Source organism: Halyomorpha halys, unplaced genomic scaffold, assembly GCF_000696795.3.
Source record: "Halyomorpha halys isolate HHAL.00 unplaced genomic scaffold, Hhal_1.1 Scaffold1526.1, whole genome shotgun sequence".
In the NCBI taxonomy this organism is placed as follows: Eukaryota; Metazoa; Arthropoda; class Insecta; order Hemiptera; family Pentatomidae; genus Halyomorpha; species Halyomorpha halys.
The window spans coordinates 247117-269546 of record NW_027106725.1 but is presented as its reverse complement, the minus strand read 5'-3'; the positions used below and the strand labels follow the sequence as shown (position 1 = coordinate 269546).

The following is a 22430-nucleotide window of genomic DNA, read 5'->3' as shown; positions in this document are numbered from 1 at the left end:
AGTTTTCTCTTATGGGTTGTGTTTGGTGTCACAAAGGCCGATCCTGTTGCGTTATCTGACTTCGACCCATCTGTATATATAGCGGTATGTTCTGGTAGAGTTTGTAGCAGTTCTCGGAACTTTTCTTGATATTTTGACATTGTTGTATTTTGTTTGCGGTATTTAGATAGTTGGAGATTTACATTTGGGCGTTGGTAGGTCCAGGGGTATAATTTTATAATTCATTGGTTATTTTTACTCTAAACTCTAAACTATGCAGATAGTTGGACCACAAAAATTAAACTATCCATTGCGTACATTATATTATTATTATTATACATATCATAGTTTAAAATTGAGTTGAATTATCTATTAGTAATGGTGATGTTATGTATTGGATTATTACAGACCAAAAAGAATAACGCAACATTGAAGCGTAACGCTGCAGCAAAGGTGAGTCAAGAAGTTGCCTTACTAAAACGTAACCTGATTACATTATTCTTAATTTGTTAAGTATTAAAACCAATTCTTTATTTTCGATTGAAATATTTTTTTTATTGTGTTACACTTATTAGTATAAATATGGAACTAAATTACCTGTTTCCAGATCACTCCGATTTTGTAGAAATCGTGTTTATATATATTTTTTTATTATAATTTCAATTTCAAAATTTCATTAGTCCGCTTTGACTATTAAAACCAGATGAACACACCCGCCTTGGTGGGCACATGTTTGAATGGAGTGATGCACACAACCAGACCTGTGCATCAGGCCATCACGATTTCTTATCAGAAAATAATATTTCGTTATATATATAATCTTGTATTTTTATTCCATTTGCCTCAATAATTGAGATTTCTTGTATGTTCTCTTACAATATGTTATGTTATATCTTTTTTTTTTCAAAGGCGGAAGCAACTAAGAGATTAATGAAGGCTGCAGAACGAGGGGAAATAGAAGCAGCAGTGGCAGCGATAGCGGATGGCGCCAACGTGGACCAGAAAGACATCGTGCGCAGGACCCCCCTACATCTAGCTGTTGTGGGGGGCCACGAGGAGCTGGTGAAGCGGCTGATAGAGGCAGGAGCGGACAAGGACAAGAGGGACAGCATGGGCAGGACCCCCCTCCATTACACGGCCCTCAGGGGGCGCGTCGGCTGTGCGCAGCTCCTCATCGAGAGTGGGGCCGATCCCAACCCCAGGGACTCGAGCGGGCTTACCCCTGCCACGTTGGCCTCCATGAAGCACCACAGCGGAGTGGCCACCGTCCTCAAGAGGAAGGGAGGCCAAGATTGTTCCATTTCTTAACGATCGCTCAAATTAGGGATAGTTACAAATATTTAGGGAGCCTGCCTCAAAATATATTTTCAATTACTAAAATCAAGCTCACAGCAGCTTCTGGAGAGCATCATATTACAAACATTTGAGAATTGGTTATAGCTGAAAGATGTGCCCCAGTAACTTAATAATAATAATACATTACTAATACAGACACTCTTAATTCTTTTCATCTGACTCTATAGATAGTCTATAGACCCTATAGGTGGCCCTTAAAAGTTTATTTTCAGGAATTAGAACCTAATTTGAATTGAATGAAAATAATAACAAGATCAAGTACTAATTGCATTATAATATCATTAGACAGCGATTCACATTCATCACTATGGTACCACTCTTAAGCCGAAAAAAATTCGCGGCACACTTATTGGACTTCAAAAAAATTCGGACACCCTTGTAAAAAAACAAAAAAAAAACCACACAATAATCCTTAAACCGATCGAATATATAGGAAAAAACAGTGCAAAGTAAATAGTGGAGTAGCACCCCTGGCATACGCATCATACACCATGATGCGAATAGGGAGCATCTGTCATAAGGTGTTAGGAGTAATATTATATGGCCAATATAAATCCGTTCAATTACTATAGGCATATATTATCCTCCTCATTCCTGGTCGAAATATTTTTGAATGAAGGTTTTGGTTGAATTGTCGTTATCTTTGTATAAAAATGGAATTATAAATACTAGTTTTTCGTCCAATTATTTGTTAAAGCGACCTCACATTTACGATGTATTTTTGTAGGAAATCTTTAAAAGAAAAAAAACAAGCTGGCTCGGAATATAAATATATATTTGGCTAAGCTAACAATTGAAAACATTTTGCAACAAAATTAAATCAAAATAAAACCTTCAAACAATATAAATATGATTTCCAAAATAAAATGAAAGAATAAACAAAATGTATAAAATACCGCTGGAAGACTCTGATGGGTCAGAGACAAGATGGATTCTGAAGAATACAGAGATGTTTCAAAGTCTAAGTCCAATTGTTCAAACGTTGGTAGGTCCACGTCTCTAACAACAATTTTCGCAGACAGAGCTATCTGACCAAAAATAGCAGACAGGGCTGGTAATGAACTACACCAGACGACCTATTAACAGCAACTGCTTTTTCAAGTCAAAGGACTAAAACGTACAAAATGTCTGGTTCAAAACACTCAAAATGTCCAAAACATAATACCAACTGAACACAGATAGGGTTGGTTAGTAACTGTAATGGCCACTAATTAGCTACAACTGACTTAAAATGAAGATGGTCGGCCTATTGCTAGGCGACGCCTTTACAACGGTTTAACAACCCTTAGCCACTGGTTTTTCTACACTTATTACATTATAAATATAAAATACATATGTTTCTTTTAAAATAAACCAAAATTCTAAAGAATATAGTACAAATAAAAATAAATTAAATATTAATACTATATTTAAATTATTCACGAAGTAATTATTAAGTTAACAATATCGTTTCAAAATTACGATTAAAAAAAAATTAGACCTTAATATTGTAGTACGTATTTCAGCAATACTTTATACTAAAATATTGATGTTATGAAGCTCTCCTAAGTGTTTAACTTTTTTCTTTTTATCGCGTAGGTTGTTTCTGTTTTCCTACTGTAATCAATAAAGAAAATTACATTCACCTTACTGTTTCATGCAAAAACTGTTAGGACCTAGACAAGTACCGTGTATTTATTATTTATTATAGCTATAGCTAACAGTACATAATAATTAATAAAAATAATTCTGAAAAAAATATTCAAAATTGACTTTAATAATTAGGATTTTTGTACGCCAACTCTTGGACCAGAAGTTACCAAGAGAGTTGTTTTAACACCGTTCAGAGCTATAATCATGTTGGTGGAAACAGGCGGAGTTAGAATTTTCCGTTCAAATTGCGTACACCACTTGCACCCTCCATTTTGTCTTGGTTCGTGTTTGAACAAAGCTATGACGTTTTACTGTTTTTGATTCATTAACATTTTTTATTATTAACGTACTTCTATGTTATGTATTTGTACTTGAATTAATATAAATATAAAACTTATAACATTATATGTTTCATTAATGTACCCAGTATACCTTAATAGTGGAGGGAACAACATCATTAAGTTTCATTTAGATCCATTTACTAATGATTGGACCACGCTCTTGCGTACCCCACATTGCTAAATATTTTATTTCAATATTTGAATTCAAATTGCACTTTGACGATCATCACAAATGATGTATCGAACATACGCATGTCCAATTCAGAGTTTGGTACACATCGCTGTTTTTGCTTGAATAGTGACACTTCTGGACAATATTTTTTATTTAGAATTACACGTATTCCAAATGTACTGTACAATATGGTTATTATCTTTTCTGAAGTCATCCTACAGACTTTGCTAAAGATATTTAGAGCTGTTACTAATTAACTTCAGTTTACGGTACAGTCTATGGCATGATTAAAAAAAAAAAACTTTGTTTTTTCATATGTGTCATTATTCAAGAAAGCAATTTACTTCTTAGGGTTACTGTATTAATGTATATTTTGGTTTATTATTTTTAATACTGAACTTTGAAATTGGCCAAGATGGAAGAAAAGTCAACACCACCTTAAATTTTGAGATTATATGTTTCAAAATACGTATAATCCGAAAATAGGATAAAAAATATGCCTATCTGCCTTACGGCCTACGGTAAGTTAAAAAAAACTATTATTATAAACAGTTTTCAAGAACTATTATTATGAAATACATAGTTATATTTAAACTGCCGAGCAAAAAAAGAGCATACTGAGATTTACGATATTTTACTACTAAATATATTGCTTTGTTATAGGTTATATAAAAAAAATACAACATAACTGTTTTAAAAAGTGAAAAATAGCATTTATTTCTTCAAACTAAATCGTAATTATGTCCTTTCAAAAGTGAACACTTCCTAAATTATGTTATTTAAAAAAAAAAAAGAGTTTCACAACAGTTAGAAAATTAGTAACTTTTAGTGACTTTTTTTTATCGAAACCCTATTCTGTCATTTTCTCTTTATGGTACGGGTCGAAACTTCAATCCTCAAACTTCTCTGTACATCTGTAGAGGTAGTTAGCTCTCCTCTTATTCTCCTTCTTCCAATTTCCGTTTTATTCTCACCTCCGAACCTTTACTTACAAGATTCTTCCTACATCTCGAAGTTGGGAGCTCCAGCAGGCATGCTCTTTTATTTGTCACTCATATGTTTCTGCTTTGTCATAGCTAAAGGACTAACTAACAAATATAACTATATATAACTAACAAACCTCAGCCTTTATTCCAGCCGCGTTTTTTTAACAATTTTATATGTGACAAACTGTGGAGCCAACTCCGACGGAGTCACAAGCATTTCTTTGAATGTCCCTACTCTTCCTTCTTTTTTACTCTCCTTACTTTTTTCTCCACTAACTTGAATTTCATCGGTTCTCTCTCTTCCCATTCTCACAATAAGGTATCTTCCTTTACTTTCATTAGCTCTTTTACATAATTTCGCCTACATTTTATAAATATCCAATATCATAGGTTCCCTTAAGTCACACCTAATTGCCTAAACAAGTAGGAATGGACGAATTTACCCTCTCCCAGCCTAGCACTCCCTGCTCTAACTCCTTCTACGGTTATATATGTATCAAAATAAAGATACATATATATCAAAATTACAGGTGAAAGAGGGAGGGCCATATCATTTAACTACAGGTTTTCCTGTGGAAGATTTTCCTTTCATTTCTTGTAACTATTAAGATAAAAGATTATAATTGATTCAAACAAGCAGTTGTGAACTCCATGGTTCCAGATTCTGGCTCATTCACACTTCTTTGCTGATCATTGGAGGGAGAATTTAAGTGAAATGTTATGTTGCAAACTTAGTCTTTAAAATAAATTTTAAGCCTATGGTGGTATAGCGTGTAATTTTGCTATTCTTGGAGAACAAAAAACGACAACGTAATTTTTTAAGGGTGGCCGCTTTTTTTTTGGTAATATTTTTTTTTAGATCCTATTCGTTACAAGATAAAGGAAATATTAAACAATAATTTAAAATAAAGACACGTTTGCAATAATTTACTAATTCAATTAAATGCAAACATATATTCCGTCGTGTCACTCCCATTAAAATTGTATTACACATATAAAATTGTTTCATAATCATGATGATTACCGAATACATAACCGAATCCATTTGATTAACTAAATAACATCCGAAATTTTTGTGGACAGACAAAAATTTATAAGCTTGATGGTTTTATAAGGAGAGTCAAGAATCCACTACATAGCTTCTCTAATACTGCCATGATTCAGATAATTACTATATTGTATATAGTTTAAATATCTTTCGATAGGAAACTTATAATTTTCCATGATATCCCAAGTTTTCGATTTTTATTTTTATGAACTTTGCTAACCACTTTAATTATTTTTTCGAACCTGTCCTAATTGCGAGTTTACACCGTAAGAGAAACTTGCGTTCAAAAAAATCAGTTTAATGGTTATTTTCATGGCAAGGATTATTGCCACTTATCCAGCAACAATCCAGTACGGTTATTGCTAAATTGTTATGATGCGTAGCTTGATTACATATGCCATGATAAATGGCCTATTCCACAAAAAAGAAAAGCATCCAAATGAGACTGAATTAGCTGAAATATACAACCTGCAGTTTATACTTCAAGAGCGAGTTCAAATATACAACCTATTCAGTTTGATATATTAATATAGATAAAGATACAATTAAATGAACTTTGGAACAGAAGAATTATTTTATTTGTTTTCTGTTAAATATGAATTAGGGCTAAAATTAAACACACTGGACTCTCAACTATGAACTCGATAATTCAGCATTCCATATATTCGTCTTGATATCGATCTTGCCTGATTAGAAAGAATGCAATATCTTACCAAACAAAATATTCACAAGTTCTTACATTTCTAATAAGTAAACTATTTTCTAGGACTAAAATTAAATTAAGAAAATAACTGAATTTACTATCTAACGACAAATTTAAACAGGCAAAGTAGTTTTATCATTAATCTACAATCTCAATTATTTTCCGAAAGATAAGTGCGTTCTTAGTAAGCGGGATATCCTACATTCTTAATAAGCAGGATATTGATATCCTCAGTGTTCTAAAGAAATAGGTTAATCCAATACTTCCAGGATAATAACGATGAGTTAATATGGTCAATGAAAAACGCAAATAAGTAAAAACTTGTTTATTAGTGCCAACGTTTCGGCCGGAATTTCAGTCAGAGCTAAGAACAAAAAACAAGATAAAACCAATGATTAAAAGGACATACATAATGATTAGAAAATAACTAAGATTATGGATACATAAATAATGTTGAAAGACATGAATATTTTAAGTATTATAAGAAGCTAAAGGCAATGTGCGTAGAATAATATTAAAATTAAGTAAGAGGAAAGAACCATAATAAATAATAGATAATAATAAAATACAAATGAAAATTTACTGGAAGATTATTGATTGACCGTGTGTATAGATGAATGGAATATGGTCCGGGTGCGGTAAAAAAAACTCAAATAGTAGATACATATACTATTTATTGAGCCAACGTTTCGCCCCACGTTTCAACTAAATGAAAATTTAGTTAGTAAATATATGTACAAAATAAACTTTGAGATAAATAAAGTAATGAGAGAAGTGGGCAATAAAACGTATATATAGGTAATTAATATGTAAGTAAAATAACAATATTAAGTAAATAAAAATATAAATTTATATATAATAATAGAAATATGAATATTTTAATTTAATGATAATAAGGAAAAATTACAATTATGAATAAAACTGAGAAAGAAAATATATGCAATTAATTAAATATGTAGGTAAAATAACAATATCAAGGAAATAAAAATATAAAGTTATATAATCTAAAAGAAATACGAATATTTTAATTTAGTGATAATAATTTAAAATTATAATTATAAATAAAACTGAGAAAGAAAATATTTGTAATTAATCAAGTATGTAAGTAAAATACTTGAAAAAGGAAATGAAATATAAAGTTAATTGACACAAAATACGTAGTTAGTAAATATCCATGATAATATATGTTGCAGTTTTCTGCAACTTCTTTGTAAATGAAAACCTTAATATTTTTTAGAACCCGGTAAACATACCAATCATGTTTTACACAAATTGGTATCTATGAGTATTCCAGTAAAAAGGTGAAACACATTCTTGATTAAATAGCCCTATCTAATGTTTTTAGAGTGCTATTAATGGGTAGTTTATCTACATGCTTGTACTATACCATTATGATTTCCTCAAATTTACTTGATGTATTTATGTACAGTTGTAAATATCAATAAATAATTTTTTTTTAAAATAGCCCTTTCTACAGAACATCGGAAACATTATTTTGTGTGTAATAAGGTAAAAATACTGTATTTTGCTTTCATTCACGTCAACTAATTTAATAAAAATTATTTACGTGATTATGAAGATATCTTATTTTATACACGATCTTAACACTTTCTTGAGACTGGTTGTTGTTTAAATAAATAAATTTTATCCAATTTTAGACTCAAAACAGTTTATATTTCTTTATAAGACTGACGTTTCGGCCGATTCAGCCATCCGCAAAGACAATCTTAATACAGTTTTAGAACCACATCAATATTAACAAAACTTTATGTAGGCTATTCAGGCCAGGTCATTAATTCAGTATAAAAATTACCATATTTTGTCAATTCTTCACATTAAATTAAAAATTAAAACTTTTACTCACATCGTCAACCTTCTCTATTATAATTTATCACAACTCAGTTTTTTGTTTTTTTTATTTATTCATTCTTCCTTAATGACTCTAACCTAATTTTTTTTTTATCATTATTCAATAAAGAATAGCTCCAGAACAAATACATTATACTATTAATCCTCTATTGACACTGTGGTAAGCTAAAGAAACGAAGATGTGGGTTTGATCCCATTCACTAGATTTTTAATTTGAATGTATATCAGAGCATTTGGATCAACTCTTATGATAAGGAATCAACTAAGATTTTTTTCTGTCAGTAACTGATATATTGAATTTATTTGAGTTTTCGATTAAAATATACGTTTTTGGTCCCATAAATCGAAATAACCAAGTCTTCCAGTATGGTTGTCTGTCGATGAACAGGCAAGCTAGATTTTTCTTATTTAATGAAAAATGACTATTTCGATTAAAATTGGTATATCTATGAACAATTAAATGGTTATTAATATAAGTTGCTTTATACCCATTTAAGTAGTTTGTCAGAACTTAAATGCCAAATTTTCAAAACTATTGTAGTAGATTATAGTATTTTTATTTATTTATTTAATGCCGTATCGGCCTGCTGAGCCTTGCATGGCATAATGGTTAGTTTTTTACAGTTAATTTTTTTTGGGGGGGGGAGGGGAGGGTATAGTCTAGTACAAAAGACACCCCTAAGAATTTATAATGGTATAAGAAATAGGATAATATATAAAAATATAAAAATAACAATTCTTAAGAAGAGAGAAGAAGAAAAGTTACATCACAAAAACAAAGATATCTATGGATTTAACAAAATAAATAATTGACATCTAATGGGAAAATAAGTTATTAAAAATAAAAAATAAAACTGTATTTATGTCAATAATAGAATCGATAAATATAGAACTTATAACAGGATGTCCTGCAGCAGCCTGGTGGTGAGGTTGTAGTTCCCAAGTAAGTCACTGCTCCTTTATTGAACGGTACCTCTGAGAGTGGAATTTTATGAACCATTTTTTGTTTTGTCTTCTATTGATTCCATTTGCGATTTCCAATGCAATTGGCTATTTTTTACAAACCAAGGAACATTCACTGCGATTTTGGAGACTTTAATTAGAAATTATTGTAGTTTTTCTCTTTTCATAAATGATGCCGCACCCAGGTCTTCACGGTCGTACATCAGCAGTGGCCTGAGTATTGTTTTACAAATAAGAATTATTGTTTCTGGTTTTAATTTGGATTTTCTATTTACGATGGGATATAGCATTGCTAACCCCCAATAATAATTGGATAGGCCTGAGTTAGTTTAATCTTGATATAGTGATTCCAGGTAAGGCGGCAATTGAGGTGAATTCCTTGGTATCTTACTGTTTATTGGCAGGATTTATAGCACATTTTCACCTTTGAGGATTAGTTTAGGTGGCTTTTTATCCATAACCTATTTCTGAAATTTATTGTTTTTATTATGAATATATATACCAATATATATTTTGATTCCGCACAGTTTCCTTCTTCTGTAGTGGCCTACATTTTTAGAAGTTTTGAGTTTTAATTTTGTTGTAGTGGGCGTTCTTTGAAATTTTTTAATGTGCTGGAGCAGACATCGGTTTTTAAATTTAAACTAAACCTAAAAAACGTATTCTCTAAACACGTGTCCTGGCACGTCGTTTCTGAATTTTTATCTAGTTCAATGCCAACGCACGGGAGGAGGCGCTGGTGTAAGGGTCCTGAACAGTGGATTTCTTTGGTGCCGTACAGAGTCGAAAAACTTTATGTACCTGCGTTGAATGAACTCAGGCACAGTGGATAGTTCGAAGAGCTCGTGTAGATGGTCTGTCTTCATCTTCTTCAGCGATGTTGGCCGCACAATCTTCCACAACACAGTATCCTGGAAGCGTTGTAGATGGTGCTATGTCCCTTCTTTATATTTTTATAACTTAGGAGTTTGATCCTTAGTGAGAGTACTGGCGATGATAAAAGGTGGTGTAGCCGGTATGATCTGAGGGGGACTCGTTTGGTTTTCATGTAACAATGAACTTACAGTATTATGTGGCGATCCAATTTTATGCCCAGATAAACTATAGAGTTTGACGGCCTTAGTTTTCTGTAGTGCGAAAGGTGGGTAGATTAGTATATAGTTTATAGTTTCCATTAGATAAAACGGCAACACAAATCATCGCCACTTATCTCGATCAGTTGCCAACTATTTTTCTTTTCTCTGGGTCGCCCTTCCTTCTGAGCTACCTTGTACATTCCATTCAAGTGCATGTTTCTCAATAGAACGATGAAGAAACTGTCATGCTTCCTTATGCTGTGACCACATTACTTCCACTTCCTTTTCTTCATTAGTTTCTCTATTGGCTTGAAGTTAATCCTTTGTTCAAATTCTTTACTGAAAATGATTTCACGCCAGTAGTATTATTATCACTATTAACCGATACTTGGAGTTTTTTTGTAGTTCTTTTAGTGACCCAATAAGTTTCGTATGCTTAAAAGAGTACTGAAAGTGCATTTTTTTTTTAAACAGATGCATCTTGACTCTTGTTCTTCCAAACTTTGTACCAAAGCACATTTATCCTCTGACTCCGGTAGTTGCACTTTGAAAAATCTGTTCAATACATTCTCATATTTTTCTGTATCTTCACTTATCCTAGATGAGAGGAATGAATGAATTTTCAAAATGACTTCCTCTAAAGTACCCTTATTGAGGTATTAATATAGAAAATAAACAAAATCTTATTTATTTGTGCCGACGTGTCGACCTTAATTTCATGCCTTTATCATGAATTTTCCAACAGAGCTTGTGACTAAAGTCCTATCAGTCCTATCCTATAACAGTCCAGTCAAAACCTTTGCTGGAGTATTTCTGATGAAGGCCTGAAATTCAGGTCGAAACGTCGGCACAAATAAGTAAGTTTTTGTTTATTTGCTCACCCTCTTCTCCTCATAAGGTTCCTTCAATTGAGCTTGTTTGAAATAATTAATAATATTAAACTTTTTACTAATAGTTATAAACAAATAAATATAAACCATAAAAAGACATAATAATTTATTTAAGGAGATAATAGGAAAAATATTTTTTCTAGGCTGAAAACACATTCCTAGTGTAGTAATATAGCCACATTATATACCGTTCGAAAGCCAAAGATTTGAGAAAAGAATAGTAGGATAATATTCAAATTTTATTGTTACAATAATAGTTATTTTTATAATTTCACCTAACCTATATTCAAATCTTTCATTTGACAGGAAGATATCTCCCTAAAATTATTCTTCGTAATTTCAAAATTGATTTCATAACAATTTAGCACTGAATAAATGGTTAAGAGCAGAATTTGAATTTTGTAAACTGTTATAGTTTTATATATCTGCTATACATTTGAAAAGGAAATTTTTTTTACTTTTAGTTATTTTTAAATAACTTTTCTAAGACTTGTCGAAATTATTATTAATCAATCTGTTAATCTAAAAGGCTAATTTGTAAAATTCAATGGGAAATTATTATCACAATAAATAATATTGAAATATCTGTTCTGTCCTGAAACGAGCGGGGATTAATTTCAACTGAATGTGGGGTGGTAAGTGAAAGTTGTATGAAGGGCGCATATCACAAATTTTTATGTTTTTTTTGTTTTATAATCTATATCCATATTTTTTTTTTAATTTATCAAAAGATCCCTAGACTCAAAATATAATAAAGGAACGTCGGGGATTGGGAATTTGCTGTAAATTAAAATTCTCAAAATATTATCTTTATTGCTTATAAAGCACTAATTGTACCTTGACTCATTATTGTATATTAGGGTTTGTAGGATTTTTACAGAAGTTCCAAAACATCTTGGTGCTTATTTTTAATGATTAATTAATAAATAAAAAAATAGCATCCAGTATTCAATAATATAGATCCAATCTGAGAAATTTGTTTCCAAATTTTATTTATATCGATGAAGTTAGATTTTTGTAGTATGGTCACTATCTTATCTTGAAATTGTTATTTTAAAAAAATGAAATCGTTATGAATGTTATATCATGTACTTCACCGAATTATTAATTTTTTGTAGGTACTCCGATGAACTTTTGTGAGATATCTGGTTATGGTTTTAAAACAAATTATAATTGTTTAGTAATACATTTTTTTCTTTAAGTAAATAGACTCAGGTGCAGCAGTTATTTATTCCTCATACTTCCTTATCGAAACTTACTAATATTACTTTCACGATCACTTGCATTTTATAATTCAGAGTATATATTTACAGCGCTCGATAAAATTATTATTATTTTCTTTTATTGTACTAAGAATATTCTATTGTAAGTCTAGGGAGAGAGGAAAAAGCAGTCAGAGTGTGGACAATATATGATCACCCATACCACGAGCTCTGTAATGAAGAATTTTCAAATAAATTTGGATACAACTTAAACAATGATGAAAAGAGTGTAGTCTTTACTGAGTTCACTGACGATCAGATTTTCATGGCGACACTGGTTCTGCAGAAATAATTTTAAATAGTGTCCATCCAGAGGTTCCTGGTGGAGATTGGTCTGGCCTTAAATCTTCAAAAAACATGCGGGAATCATCTTGAAAAAAGTTGCAATTAACGACCCTCTTCCTTGAGAATGGAGATGTCATACAATCTGTAAAAGCAGAGGACAACATAAAATATTTGAAATGTACATTCTCAGGAGAGCATGAATGTAATTAGGGGGTGGTTACGAAACTTGATGCGAACCTGGAGAAGTTAGTTCTTGCTTGTTCAAGCCAGATTATAAAATATATGTTGTCAATCAGTATTTATTTCCTGGTCTTACTTACCCTCTCTAGACTGCGCCCCTTACAAAGGTACGGCATACGGCCTGCGATTTCGAAAGCTAAAAAAAAAAAGAAAAGGAAGGAAAAAATACAGAAGAAAAAAATTAATGGAGCATAGTTCATATTAAATCCTCGAATAACCGCTTAAGCAATGGGAGTAAGAAGTCTATATTGCCCTCTTTCAGGGTCTTTTGTCATTCCACCGTAGTCTATAGTGCCCTCTTTCAGGGTATTTTGTCATTCCACCGTAGTCTATAGTGCCCTCTTTCAGGGTATTTTGTCATTCCACCGTAGTCTATAGTGCCCTCTTTCAGGGTCTTTCATCATTCCACTGTAGTCTTCTTCTTTAGAAGTCTCTCTTTACATCACCTTCTCATTTCGTTCTCGGTCGCCTTTTCTCTTACTTCCCCTCTACTTTGGTACAATACGTTTCACTAGCAATTTTGTTCCTGGAGCCTATCTTAGCCCATTTTCCTGGAATGCGTCGTTGGCAAGCTTTAGCATTGAGGTTCGATCTGATGATGGTGTTTATTACTCGATGTCTTCTTGTTTTTCCCTCAATATTCCAGAAAAATCTCATTTCTAACGCTCCTTGATTGAAGCTTTCTTGTCAGCGCCCACGATTTCTAAGAGAACGTCAGAATGGAGGAAAATGTTGGCCTGAATTCGGTAAATTTTGTTTTCTTTTTCACTTTTTACCTGTTAAGATAACCTCTCTTAACTGCTTTAACTATCTTCCCCGCTGCTGCGATTAGCACGGTCACATCCAAATTAATATAGCTCCTATCGTTAAGGTGTTTGAACTTTCCCACCCGTTCAATCCTGATGACACACATAATGCTCCATACCTTCTACCCAAACCTCATTACTTTTGTTTTCGTGGGGTTTATGACCATTATGATCGGCCTGTTCAGTCTTAGTTTCATCGGAGACTGCCCCTTAGGGTAACCGAATCTAGAATCTGAAAAATCTCCTAAGGAAGGTTGTCTTATCGTGTGGGCTGTAACCTTAAAGATTAGTCTACTTTTTTTTTTTAATGACTCCCTTATTGGTCATTTCTGACATACGTGAGTTATCTACACCATCCTATTCTAACCGTAGTGGGGGAGGAGTAAAGGGACCACTACAGAAATTAAAGTTTACACCCCCCTCGGATTCGAACTGGTGCCGTTTCAGTTCGGAGGTTGGAAAGACCTGCGCCTCAACTCGCACTCAAATAAAAGTGCGTTCAATGTACTATAAAGGAATATATTTTACTTATATTCACAAGAGTAGTATTTTGTGACATAATCTAAAATAAATTGGTTTATAGTTGTTTGGACAAAATTTCAAGTGCAAAATTTATACCCATTTACCGATATCATAAACACTACTACCCCTACAAAGAAACGTGTCAGAATCTAATTTATAGCAAATTAAATTACCTTTATTTTGAGTGCTGTAAGACATATGAACGTCAAATACTTCTTGAATTTTTTTTTCATAGATTCAAAATGTCTGTCCCGACAACTATAAATCAATATTTTGTGAATTCATTTTGTCGATTATAAAGAAAGCTACAACTCTTACGAAAATATACCTAATAGACTACTTTATAGTCCATTATAACTAGCTTTAATTTAAATTGTAATAAACATTCCTACGTCAAATGGTTTTTGAAATATAGATTTCTCAAAATAAATTCACTAACAGTCCAGAGAGACATTTTGAATCTATGAAAAAAAATCTAAGGAAGTATTAGACGTTCATATGTCTGCCGGCACTCAAAATAAAGGTAATTTAATTTTCTATATCCATAATAAACTCTCTAACCACCCAAACCCACTAGTTTCTAACCTTGCTTCCTTTTCCATTCCTGGCAATCCTCCGAGGCGCCTGAAAAGAAGATGGCCTCGTGACCTTATATTGTAAACTGTTTTTAGAGTTTTACTACTGGGTAGTTTCTCTACATCCTGTATCATATCATTATGTCATTATGATCAAATTTACTGGTTGTATTTTTTTATACAGTTGTAAATATCAATAAATAAAAAAAATAAATAAATAATTTTCTATAAAGTAGGCTCTGACACGTTTCTTCTTAGGGATAGTAGTGTTTATGATATTACCATATGGATATAAATTTTGTCCGAAAAGTATAAATCAATTTATTTTAACTAATATCACGAAAACTACTACTCCTGCGGATATAAGTGTCATATATTCCTTCATAGTATATTAAACGCACTTTAATTTGAGTGCTAATCGACATTTGTACGTCAAATGGTTTTTGAGATATAGATTTCTGACAATAAATTCACTTACAACTGATTGTTCAATGCATTTTTTTTTATGAAATGTTACTTTTAAAAAAAGCTGTATCTTGGAAACTATATGAAGTAAATAGCTCTATTAGGGCTCATATTTTAGCAAATTAACTCTAATTCAAATGATGATTTCTTATGTTTTCTAGTATTGTTGGTAGTTTTAATAATATAGAGCTTTGAATGAAAAATTAATTTTTTTAAACAGCCACCATTTTTTAATGCCCCTTACCTGTACTTAGCAGACTCATCAATTTTGATTAATAATTATACATAGTTTTTATTAAAGTAATAAAAAAATTAGAGTAAAATTGTCATTTTTTCACCCTTTTGTTAATCCAAATTTATTGATTTAGCACCCTCAAACATAAATAAAATCGTTGAAAAAAAATGTCTATTACTTAGAAACTTGTACTAGAGAAAACATAGAAATAACAATCTGGTGATGTCCTATACCTTTGTCTATGAATTGAATTTATTTTTAATTAATTTTGATAGGTCTTCAGCTGAGTCAATAAATCGGCACTTACTTAATCAGTTACCGATTTGGTGAATTATCGAAATCTATCAACAAATAATTTAATATCTATTACATGAATAGAGATCGATTATTTCTTTATTTGCTTAGAAAACGCGATAGGACGAGAGGTTCAGATAAGAATACATATAAAAGAAGGAAGTAACAAAGCTAAGAGCATTCGGCTTCAAAATGAAAGTTGTCTTGGCATTGTTCTTCTTGGTAGCTGCCTCCTCAGCGGCAGAGATATACGGTATGCTTACTATTTTAATTATCTTTCTATTACTAATTAATTTTTTATATAAGTGTGTATAAAATGATTTCTAAGGATCATAACATTAAGGATAATAACATTACTGTTGTTCTACTTGCCATTGCACTTAGCATAGAATTTTTTTATGATAACTTTTGAATTACCGGACCGATTTACGTGATTTTTTTTTTCAAAATGTACCATTTATAATAAGAAGGTTAAAATAAAATGAAATCTCCTAATTCTCAATGTTTTGAACAAACTTAAGCGTTTCGTTGCTGAGAAAATAAAAGTTTTTTTTCACAGTTATGTATACCAACCGATCCGTCTCTTTTCGAAGATTAAGAAAAAATATCACTAATATTAAGCATATAAGCCATATTATATTTTTAAAAAATAAATAAAAACATAATGTGGGTTAGGGTAAAGTAGGTCAGTAAATTATTTTAGTAAAAAGCAAATCATATTAGCTTTAGAGTCGTCTCAAACTGTTAAATACCATTTATCAAAGAAATTAGAAATTTATCACCTTGATTTGTTCCGAGGTTTTTTTCCCGCTTTTTGTGACTATTGCTCATATAATCGTTTATAACTTCAAAGCATTTTGTTCAATCTCAAGGTTAATAGAACCGTTGGAAAACTGAATGTCTGTTCTTTCAACCGACATTAACAAAATAGATAGCTTTATAAGGGCGAAATATGGATTTAAAAAAAAAATAAATAAAAACAATTCAAACGTTTTATTTTATAATTCTAATTTGTTTAATTAGACCCGGTTTTCGCTCTTAGGTGTAGTTTATAGAGCACTAAACCATAGATTGGTGTAGACTGGTTGAGCCGTGCTCAAGTTATTTATATTTTAAAAAAAAAATCAATGCCGAAAATGAAGGGCGAAAATTATAGGCTTATAAATTTTATTATCCGATTTTTCGAAAATTCGTATTTAAGGGTTTCTTGTACAATATCAACTTTGTTACACGACTAAAAAAGTTTTATAACACTTTTATGGGTAAGTCGATCAGAATCTTATCAATATAGGACTAATATTGAAGCACAGCGAGGGTTGCTATTTAAAACTATTTATATTTCATGTTGCGTATACATGACAATAGATAATCAAATTGCCATAAACAGTGCAGTTAAAAAAAAAATTCACCTAAATCGGGCCAGTATTAACGTTGATACAACGATGTTAGTCGTTTTAAATTACCATAGTTATCGTCTTATTACTTCATCTATATTTATAAATAGCGAAGCATTACCTGATCAACTAGTATCTTATAAATCAGTTAAACTGAGGATTTTTGAAAAGTTGTAAAAATAATAACTGTATCGTACTGTACTATTTTAGTACGAACTATTAAACTGAAAAAATAAAGGTGAAACATACTAGATCTTGAAATAAATAACAGATTATATAATACAAGTATCTACAAATACCCAAAGTTTTGAAAAAAATAGACATACACAAAGTAATATTTTACCAGTTATATGCCTTAAAATACTAATTATACCTACAATTAATTATTTATTAAATTTTTTTTAAAATTAACTTTCTATTGATATATAGAATGGTATCTGTGAGTGTTAGTGGGCATTCTAAGTCTTTGTTATACAATTATTTATATATTATTGTGGTTTAAATAACGATATAAAATCAATTATTTTTTTCTTGCAGAAGTAAGACTTCTAGGTAACCACCTCGAAGATCTTATAACAGAAGCATTAGAATATGTGAGGTCTTTGATGAAGAAGCATGACCCCTACACCTTACCCAGCATGCCAGACCAGCGCCTAGTTGATACCGACATCGAGTAAGTTATTTGCTTAAAAAAAAAATAAATAAATAAAAAAGACAAAAAAAAAAAAGTTGTCATTGTTAATATGGTATCTTAAGGTCTAGATAAGTTAAATCAGGTTTTTTATTTCTTTGCTAAAACAGGAAACATTAAACTCCACCAAATAAATTAGCAGGTTTAGGAACGGCGGTGGAAATAATGGTTCATTCGATACAAATATTTAAAGAATAAATGATTAATTATATACTAAATATATATATATACAGAGTAATTTCGGTAATCCGAACTGATGTAAAAAAAAAAGTTTCTTTATTTTTAGAAAACTTGGTAAGCAATAACATTTTTATTTTAAAATAAAAGTGCATATGTGTAAAGGACATTTTTAACTTCTCGATCTCTCGGCAAGTTTTTTAATCACCGAGAAAATTGAAAGCGGAAAGTTTTAGATTCGATATCGGGTAATCTAATTTCGATAGAAGACTTAATATTATATTTGTTGGAATTAAAAATACATAATATTTATTGTATAAATCATTTGATTATGTAAAATTAATTTAATGTGTAGTATGTATAATACAAATTTTGTTGATGAATTCATATTTCTTTATCACGTTTTAAATAAATACACACAAAGATTGTTTATTATTTATACTTTTTTTCAATTATAAATAACTAAATAGTTTTATCAAATTAAATCATCACTTAGCATTACTGGGGATTTAAGTGAAATCATTTTTTTTTCAAGCTTCAAACTACCTCCATTAAAATATCTATAAAAAATAGAATTAAAAATAACTAGGGGAATTTATATTTTTGAATTTTTAGCAACATTTTTTCTAATACTTCCAGTAATCCGCAAACCTGCAGCAATTATTTCATATTACCGAGACTGCACTGTCATGATAAAATTATAGGAAAATATTAAATATGTATACTAAATTTATTGAAATGAGACAGAAAAAAAGTTAAGAACGCATCATTTAAATAATAAAAAGTGATTAAAAAAAAATTAAATAATAGAAACTGTAGAGTTCTTTACAGTTTCTATTATTTAATTTTTTTTAAATATAAACTTTAATTTTAAATTAAATAAATAGGGTTTAAACTCATTTTTTATTTATTATATACTTTTATTGGAAATTTGCACTAGTTTACTATTTTAATTATAAAAATATAAATATTTCAGCTTAGTGTTCTCGGGAAGTGACGTGACTGTCTCCAAGTCTACAGATTTCACAATCGATTCAATCAAGGTTGACACTCTTACCTTGAAATCCAGCTTCAAGGTAACTGTTCCTGTGAACCATCAAGAAGGTAACTACAAAGTCTCTGGAACGGCCTGGGGTAAGAAAGTTGAAGGCTCGGGTACTTTCACGTAAGTATACTTGTATTGATAATTAAAAAAAAAAATCTTCTATAGATTATTTATTATTATAGGATGACAAGTCGAGGCCATGGGTTCTTCAAATAACTGTAAATAAATAACCTATTGTTAATTAGTAAGACGTTTTACCAACTCAGACACGCAGAACTGTAAAAACAAATATAGCACATCTCAATCCAATAGCCTAAAAACAGACTTATAAAGTGTGTGTTTCATAAAGTACATTAATTTTTTTTTTCGTCGTCAGTGATAAACTGATGAATATTTCAATTGTAACTCATGGTTAAAAATCAGTACAGATAGTGGGGTATTTTTATTTCTAGTTTACAGTAAACTGTAACGAATTAATATTACAAGATGTAAATATTAATTATTTATATATATAATTTAAATGCTAATTGGATCATATTATAAATATATATTTTTTGGATACATATTTAATAAAGATTATGTATCTTTATCTTGTAGACTACTTAAAATTGTTCTGAAAATAGCGAGCGAAATTTGTCATAAAATTCGTTTTGTTTCTTATATGTAATAACTTCTATACTTTATTTTATTTTATGATAACTCAATAAATTGTTTTTTGTTTTCTTTTGTGAATAGAATGAGAATAGATTACATTTCTATTAAAAGGAAGCGAGATTAATAAAATTAATGGTTATTAATATTAAGAATTATTTATTTAATGATGACACCGCCTCTTATCCGGATGTTTGCGTTATCTAGAATCATCCTTAACGTATTATTCTTTATAAATGGGATTTTGTTGTATCTAAAGTCTAAAATTCTTCCCTAGGTTGGACGTTACAAACTTTGTCCAAGGTGGCAATGTCCAACTTGCTGTTGAGGACCACTCTATCCAAATCAAGGACCTATCCTTGGACTTTTCCCTCGGAGACTTTAAGGTATACAATTACATTATAATTTAATAAGTTATAATTTATTTAATTTCTGCCTTTTCTAACTTTTATTGACGCATGCAGATTAACGTGGAAGGCCTAGCAGTTGAAGGATTAACCAAAGACCAGATCAATGATCTCCTCAACAAACAGTTCCTCAAATACCTCAACGACCAGAAGGCTTTCGTTGAGGAACACACTGCAACACACGTGAAGAGCATCGTGAATAAGCAGCTGGCTGGTCACACTTTGGCAGATGTCATCGATTGGTTGGAGAAGTTGGTTGCTTCAACCCCCGACCCACCACCATTCCCCACATTTATGCCTTGATTTCTTTTTATTTGTGAATAAATTTATCTTCCAAGCATAATTTTTAAACCTTGTTTGCTGTTCAACCCATTTTATCCCACAGCCCCCAAAATGGGGTAGTGATTATATAACCTTTATGTCTTAAAATAATTGGTCTTTTTTCTAAAATGAGGAATGATATTAATTTTTACACTCATGATAATCGATTACCACCAATTTTTTACCTTATGGCTTACATTTTCAATCTAAATATAAGAATTATCAACATGATAAGGTAAAAATAAATCATTGGTTTACTAATATAATAATTGAGGTATTTTAGTCTTCTTAGTATATTACTAAGGAGCAATGAAGATGCAAAAATTGTGACATGATTTCTTAGAAGAAATCATGAGGTTTAAGGTGCATGAATATGGGACAGTGGTCCCGAAACGTTGTACCATGTGGTGAATATTTTTAATAAAGAAATTTCATCAAATCGGAAGTCATTAACCTCAAAAGAAAAATTTTTTAGTATATTACCTTTTGTTGGAAATGATCTTTGTCTATATAGTGTAGGTGTTAAGCCACCTCAAATCGACTCTGTCTCTTTGTAGGAAAGCTTAACAAAAATGGCTCGGATGGAAGGAAATATTTATTTGTTAAGCAAATAAAAAGAAAACCATAAATTAAAATAAAAAGATAAATCTTCCAAAATATAGAAAACAATTCTTCTCTTTAAGCAAAATTACAATTTAAAAAAACTGCTATTTACAATGTTTTTACGATGGGTCGGGGTCCTGAAGTCCGTTCCAAAAGGTTGAAGACAATGTTCTCAATCCACATCGGTGGGCCCGCACATCGAAGCGGCACTACGATAAATCACGCAGCAAGGTCTCATGAGTGAAGTAAAGGGACTGGGAGACGCACTATACCAAGTCGACGGGGCGACTGTACGTAGGCTACTTAGGTCACAACTTGTTGTATTGTTGAGGAAAATAATTCTACTGGCCTAATGGACTAAAAAAAGCATACTTCTAACCAAAATACAAAATAAATAAAGTAATTAAATCTATTTACTTCATATTTACATGTTAACATACATGGCGTTAACGGCAGGTTTATCAAATAATTGTATTTTGTTTGAATATGAGGAATTATATTGAGCGCCTCTATTGGGCAGTGGGAACGGAAGGATACATATACACATTCTAAACTTTCTTTTAGTTTTATAACATAAACCGTTTAAGAAGCCACATTTCCTGTATAATTGTCTGATGAACAAAAATAGTGATGTTGAATACGAGCCCAACACAAACATCAACGATCTATATGTTCAATCAAATCTAAGAATGACACTATAACACTTTCACAATTAAAGAGAAACATTGTTGAATATTTATTAGTTAATATTGATAAATTTAAAAAGTAATATTGAAGGTCTTATGACCAGGCAAGATACACTAATTCATCGAAACCATTAGTCAGATATCGAAATAATTACAGAATGACAATTATATACTCAGCATAGAGTCTCACCCATACAACATGACATGAGATGGAGTACTTCACTAAAAAAAAAAAGAAAATATTATTTGTCCAGCCGTATTTATACAAAATGTAATACACTACAATATATTTATGTATTCACCAAATCTACTATTGGATTGGACTAGCTTGATAAGAACGAATGAAAATTGATATGTTTTGTTTATAAATACAACTGCGAACAATATAAATATTCACATGAAACGTTGTGTTATTTGATGCATAACGAAAAAAAAAAACATTTTTGGTCGAGCTAGATTTCACATAGACATCTAGAAAACGATTATAAGCAGTTGAAGACTTATATAATATAATAATAAGATATTATAATATCTCAAGCTGAACTAAAAAAAAAATGCCACATAAGCTTAAAAAATACGCTGAAACATGAATGCGGTGCAAAATTTTAACCATTTTGATTATATGAAAAGAATGATATTTCATGTAAAATAAGTTTCAGCCATATTAATTGAATAAATGCTTAGTTTTATGTTAAATTCTTTTCAATATCTTGTCCAATTATTATTAAATTTACCTGTGCCCTTCATTTTTTTTTT

The 22430-nt window shown here is 30.8% G+C and overlaps 2 protein-coding genes across 2 annotated transcripts in view; both read left to right on the top strand.

Annotated features, from left to right (window-relative positions):
• LOC106689932 (uncharacterized) overlaps positions 1-3372 on the top strand; it is a gene marked incomplete at its 5' end in the record, with an annotated part of 26471 nt that extends 23099 nt beyond the window's left edge. The window contains 2 exon segments of the mRNA XM_067045063.1: positions 388-432; positions 889-3372. Coding sequence (XP_066901164.1) covers positions 388-432; positions 889-1287 — 444 coding nt within the window.
• A 12450-nt stretch (positions 3373-15822) lies between these two features.
• LOC106689931 (uncharacterized) lies at positions 15823-20407 on the top strand. Its single transcript, XM_014435157.2, has 5 exons — positions 15823-15952; positions 17631-17766; positions 18938-19126; positions 19935-20043; positions 20122-20407. Exons 1-5 carry the CDS (start codon positions 15892-15894, stop codon positions 20365-20367), a joined length of 741 nt encoding a protein of 246 aa, XP_014290643.1. The 5' UTR covers positions 15823-15891; the 3' UTR covers positions 20368-20407.
• Positions 20408-22430: the final 2023 nt, after the last annotated feature.